The sequence below is a fragment of the Gavialis gangeticus genome, unplaced genomic scaffold (genome assembly GCF_001723915.1).
Source record: "Gavialis gangeticus isolate Ggan-Ray unplaced genomic scaffold, GavGan_comp1, whole genome shotgun sequence".
NCBI lineage: Eukaryota > Metazoa > Chordata > Crocodylia > Gavialidae > Gavialis > Gavialis gangeticus.
In genome coordinates this window covers 46,851,290-46,857,355 of record NW_017729032.1, presented here as the reverse complement: position 1 = coordinate 46,857,355, position 6,066 = coordinate 46,851,290, and the positions used below count along the sequence as shown (strand labels likewise).

Genomic DNA, 6,066 nt, shown 5'->3' with positions numbered 1-6,066 from the left:
AAAAAAAAAAAAAAAAAAAAGACACACTTAAGCACTAATACACAGCATGAAAAGAAAGAAAAAAATCCTGCTCCATATCACTGTGATTAATCTTGAATAACGCCACCCAGCCTAAGAGCACAGGATAACAGCTTCTGGGCCAAATTTCAAGAGAAAGCAAAAAACAGCAAAATGAAATACAACTCAAACATCTGCATTTTAGAGAAAAGCTAATTCAATACGTCCCTTACACAGTAACTGCAAAAGAAACAAACATACCATTCCTGTGAGGGGTGCTGGAGTTGTATCTGTGTAGAAATATGTTGTTCCACCCACAGTTTCCTTCTGAATCACCTGACCACTAGATGGAGGCTGGGAGACGGCGTTAGCAACAGAAGTAGAGGCACTAGTAGGCACCATATAATTTGCTGGATTAGGAGTATGACTTCTTCTTCTGGGAGCAGGAGATGTATGAGGAGTAATTTTAGGAGAATGAAGAGGAGACGATCCTGCAGACAGTGACATTCCTTAGGAAAAAAAAGAAAAGTTCTCGAGTAAACTTTTGCTCTGTGGGAAAGACTAACTTGCAACAAAATAAAGTTTCAGGCAGATGAGAATCACCTGCTATTTTTCTTAATGAAGATTTAAGGGGGCAGATAAGAAACACAGCTTGAATAGGTACGTTATCCAAGGAAGGTTCATAAAAAAACCACCTTTTAAAAAGGAAGAACAGTAACAAGTTGTACTGGGACCTTATGGCCTACATTTAGGAGGAAGAATTAGGAAAAATACACAGAATACTGTATCAACAGGGAATAGCAAAGGTATCAAAAATAGGGTCCTGAAAAAAAGGAAGAAAGATAAAATTTGAGTATGTTTGAAGGGGCAGACCTGATGTAATTGTGCAGACCAGTGGTGTCTCAATTCACCCAGCCCTATAGGACAGCTGAATGGTTCAGGGTTGGTCTACAGACTAGATCTGGGGCATAGAGATTTGTCATCTATCTGATTGCCGGCGCTGGAATTTGGTGATGGCAGTGTTAATTCTTGAGGCTCCCAGAGCCACCTCAACGGCTGCCCTTCCTGGAGCCAAATTTTCAATCCCACAGGTAGCCTTGCTGGCTAAATGATATGGCTCTACACTCTGGATCTAGCCTGCAGGCTTCTTCACGGGTCTGGAAATTTGGTGACGGGACAAGTGGTGGCAGGGTTGACTGTCAGGGCTCTGGAAGCCCCAACAATTATTGCTGCCACCACTCACCACACTGCCAAATTTCCAGAATCCAGCCCATGGGCTGTATGTTGGTCACCCTTAATATTATAAATAATTGATTATCCAAGAAATCCAAAATTGTTACTTTGAATCCTCACACACAACTACAAGGCACAGTATCTGGAATACCAAAACACCCTACAACATGCCACTGATAAAAGTAGAGGAAACAAAAGCACTGCCAAGGCCTGCTTTTCCAACAAAAGGGAAAAAGTTAATTTACACGCTCAGAATTTCCAGCCTGTTTATGAACATTATATAATAATTCAAAGAGAGTAGTGTTATTCCCTTTTGTATGATGATCAAATACATAAAAACAGTAGTCTTACTATAAACAAGGAAGTCATATATGATAAAGGTGATAAAACCTACCATAAATTCGGGCTGAGATTTTAAAAGAAATAAGGATGTTCATTACAACTGATAGAAGGTAGATGCTCCTTACTCATCTTAAAAATTCTTAGCCTTAATGAGTAAATTTATTACAGCAACAGGAACAGCTATGGCACTGTATTGCATGCAAACTTTTATTATTATTTAGGTAGAAAAATAAACAACCACTTGTTCAAGACTTAACAGAGAGAGGCATAAGACATACAGCTACTCCCTCCCCCGACCTATTCAGCTCTTTATGAATTTTTTTTTTTTAAAAAACCCTCCAATATTTCTTAGATATTTTCAGATTGTACAGCAGAAGTGTCAATCCACAAAAATTCCAGGCAGTTTATTTTACTCTACTTAAACTCCTTCCTTAGAAAATCCCAGGATGAGTGGTTAAAGGTGAGTATTAGAGCTAGAATTTGGTATCGCTCAGTCTACGTAAATTACTTTTCAGCAGAAGTAACATGTCTAACTTATTTCTCATTATTTAACATTTAAAAAATTTATGTTACCCATGTCCCTTTCTGTAAAACTAGCTAGTTTTTGCTTGGATTAAAAACTTAGCAGTGTGCAGCTATTTAGAGATCAGGAATTTATTTACTACATTGACTCTGTTCAAATAAGATGGCATAATATAGGAATGTTCTGGTGTATCATCAAGTAATTAGCTGACTTGATACACAAGTAATTAGTTCTATTATAAAAATATAGAATATAATAGTTTTTCCAAAATCATATTCCTTTTCTATAACTATGCCATACCACAATCTACATTTACCAAGCATTAGAATGAGTCAAAAAATGTAATACAGATTCTAGTCTGGTGAAATTTAGGCCATGCTTCAATTCTATATACCTATGGAAAGCTAATGTTAGCTTTTTTCCCATTAAAAAAAAGTTTCCATTAGTTTGGAATAATGCAAACTTTTCTTAGTTTCAAAAGAAGCAAAAGCTATTTTTGAAACAAGTATTCTGATGATATTATTCAAACCATTTGAAAAATATGCAACCTAACTTCAGGTAAAATATCTGGTGACCAGGAAAGAGGCATTTATAAAACACATGCACAAATAATTCAGTCCATCTATTTCCTTCATCAAAAGTAGATACTTTTCAGATAACAGAGAGATTTCTTCTGCAATCTTCTATATCTTCTAAACTTAAGATCAGCTTCATCTTTAATATAACCCTTGGTGCATTTTCCTCCGTTTTTGAGCTAGCATAGACTAGTTATATTTTCTAGGACTTTTTCCTTTTTATAAAAAACAAGGGAATGCTACATGAACCAAGCTAGTCTTTCTTCTAGAATGGCAGCTTAACTGTTGCATTATATATTTTCTTTTCTATAATAAAAAAATATAAATTAGTGAGAGGGACTTTGAATGTTAGGTTTAACACTTTGAAGTACTAATGGGTAGAGACATAATAAACCTTCCACAAAATCATAACTGAAATGAGATTTAATCTGTTATTGTTAGGTGTTTTCTGGTTTAAAATATTTAAAACATTGCCCAACTTGTAGCTTGTTCTAGAAGTGATCGTTACAATTATGTCAACTAATTTAACAACAATTTATGATGAAACAAGCCATCACATTTTGTTTGTATGCCACAAACAAAGATTTTACCGTTAAGAAAACTGGCATTCACTGGTGCTTAAACGCTTACTACGTATTACATGAAATAACCTAAAAAAGAACTGCCATGAACATTTTTAAAAATTTCCTCCCATACTAATGTGGGCGGAAGACAGTGATTTTATAGCCAGGCAACATTAATATTAAATATGGCAGGAAAACCAATTAAATAAAAATCAAAGTAACTTTCACCTCAATATGTCCACAATATTTTTGCAATCCTTTTAGTCTTGGAAAGGTAAGACAGAAATAATCTACTGCATGTTATTTTATGCTGCACAAACACCATTTTAAATTAAAAATATTTACTACTAATGATCTAAATGTGTGCCAAAGTTATCGCTTCAAACAGTTTATTAAAAAATAAAACCCTCCTTAAAGGAAAAAAGAATGCAACTGTAGAGACAGGAAAAGGAACTGCCACTCTGAAGTCTAAAATAAGACATCTATAAAAAGCATAAAAATCAAGTTATACCGTACTGTATATTTCTTGGTTTTGGTTTAAATATAGTTCAGGATCTGTGTTAAAAGTCTGCTTTGAACATCTGTTGTAAGTTTCTCAAAACCATCCTTGTGGGGCCTAGAACACTTGGACCCAGCTGTGGTTACACCAGTTTCATCCATTTCTCAATATTTATAAGATACTTCTATTTGCAGCAGTCAAAAAACGATGCATCTGAAGTTTAAGTTTTGCTTGTTAAACAAACAGAGAGAAAAAGGGGCTGAGGGGCTAGAAAATGGAGATTATTATTATGCAACTGGGTAAAATTATGCCCACTCATCAACATCTCAAATCCACTTTCAGAATTTCAGTCAAGCACTTTGGCTTTTAACTGTGGTTACCTTCTAAAGAATTTGGGCCCTTCCAGCTTGATGGGAATAAAGTGGTGGAATAAGTATCAAAGCTAGATATAGCCCACATACTGAAACGGTTAGAAAATGTAAGTTCGGGTCAGAAGTTCTCTTTACCTTGCTGGAACAGCAGAATTATTTGTTGTAAAGAGGTTGCTCTGGGCATCACTGGTAGTTCCAATATACCAGGGTATCAAGAGTCACTGGTTTTCATGTATTTATGCAATTTCCATTTCAAATTAATATTATGCAAAAATCTAAGTAGTCATAAAAAAGTTTCAAGCCTTCATGACTGCAAAGAAAATCTTCCAAACAAAAATAGTTAAACTTACGTAGTACTGTCTTGAGTTGGACAATCTGAAACACTGTAAGTATGTAAACTACATTAGCTTTTGTAGGAAGGTGTAGGGGCTAGACTCAAGAATATAGAAGTTACTATAAACTAATAATATCAATAAAATGGAAGAAAGTAGTTTTATTCCCTCCAGGAGTCATAAACTGAAGATTACTACAAGAAAAGAAAGAAGAACTAGGAAAGAATACTACTACTAGGAAAGTAATGAAAAATAAGGTATAAAAATTAGTGTCAGAAATGAGCATGTTTTCCCACTGGCTGATACTAAAGGCAGTAAAAAAAAACCCCCACTAAACAAGCAATAATAACTAAAGGCCAGGTTGTGGGACAGTTGCTCATATTATTAGAAGCCTGGTTTCAATAGCATTGTATTCATCCATGTGAGTAGGGGATTTTGCAATCTATGTCTACAAGTTTCTTTATTTCATATATGCTACGGTTGACCCTTGGACCTTTATATAAAAATCCGGAATGCAAATGAAGAAGACACTACCACCATTTCTATCTTTACTATGGAAGACCATTTAAAGGTCTAACCCAAAACTAGTGATTAAGAGGCAGTGGGGACACTGAGGAACTTACTGTCAGTATGCCTTTCTTGATCCTCACTGACAGAAAAAAATCTTATCTACTAGAGGACAGATCTAGCGAGATAGCTTCCCATTCTTTTCTTTGCTTTTGTCAGTCCTAGTTAACCACCGCCAATGTACTCTCAAAGCATCAGTCAAATCTTCTGGTGAGATAAGCCACAAGACACACTACTCTTGTTTCATGATCAGTTGCATTTAAATTTATGACTACAGATTACCAAAGCATACAATATTTCTGGGTGAAAAACAAAGATTCAGACTGCCCAGACAATAACTGTTTGTAACCTGATTAGAAGACTGCTGGTGACGTGCATAAGGGCTGATGGGTCACATGTCAAAAACCTCCTTATTTCCATGGGCTAATTCAACTTCCCATCATTTAGTAGATAGCTTTGAATTTATGAATTAAAGGGAAAGTGTTTTGTTTAACAGTGATTCAGACTTTTCCCATGTGGCTCAACTACTAATCCAGATATTGGCAATTTCTAGATAACAACTAAATTGTAACCTTCACTTATTAACAAAACAAGTGCATTAGTTAAAAATCAGATATCCAGGTTGTAGCCATATTGGTCTAGGGGCAAAACAAAATATTTACCACCAAAAGACATTGAGGTAAACAGATTATTCCAACTTTTCTCTGAGCCTAATCTGCATATAAAATGAACTGTTCCAAACATGAGATTTTACCACGCCTTCAATTCTCCTATGAAATACAAACTTTAATTTCTACCCAGGAGAACTTTTACTATCTTTTCTCTTATGCCTGAAGAAGAGTGCTTGTGCCCCAAAGTCTGCAATTAAAGAATTTTTTTGCAAAACTCTAGTTAGTCTAATAAAAGATATCACCTCTACCATGAGTTCTTAATTCTTCTAGAACTAGTATTTTTTGATAGCAAATAAGAATTTATGTTCCTTTTTCTGATCTTAAAAATCGCATTAGGTTTTCACATTACCTTCAGTGAAAGAGCAGATTAAAGGGGAAATAAAAAGAAAAAAA

At 35.1% G+C, this 6,066-nt stretch overlaps 1 protein-coding gene across 6 annotated transcripts in view; it reads right to left on the bottom strand.

The window, feature by feature from the left end:
* Positions 1-6,066, bottom strand: part of PAN3 (PAN3 poly(A) specific ribonuclease subunit) — a 143,683-nt gene that overhangs the window by 53,292 nt on the left and 84,325 nt on the right. For all 6 annotated transcript variants that reach the window (XR_002098862.1, XM_019524232.1, XM_019524233.1 and 3 more), the window contains one exon: positions 259-506. Coding sequence is in view for 5 of the 6 variants with exons in the window: in XM_019524232.1 (XP_019379777.1) it covers positions 259-506 (248 nt within the window). In the remaining variant the exon portion in view is untranslated. The remainder of the gene's footprint in view (positions 1-258; positions 507-6,066) is intronic.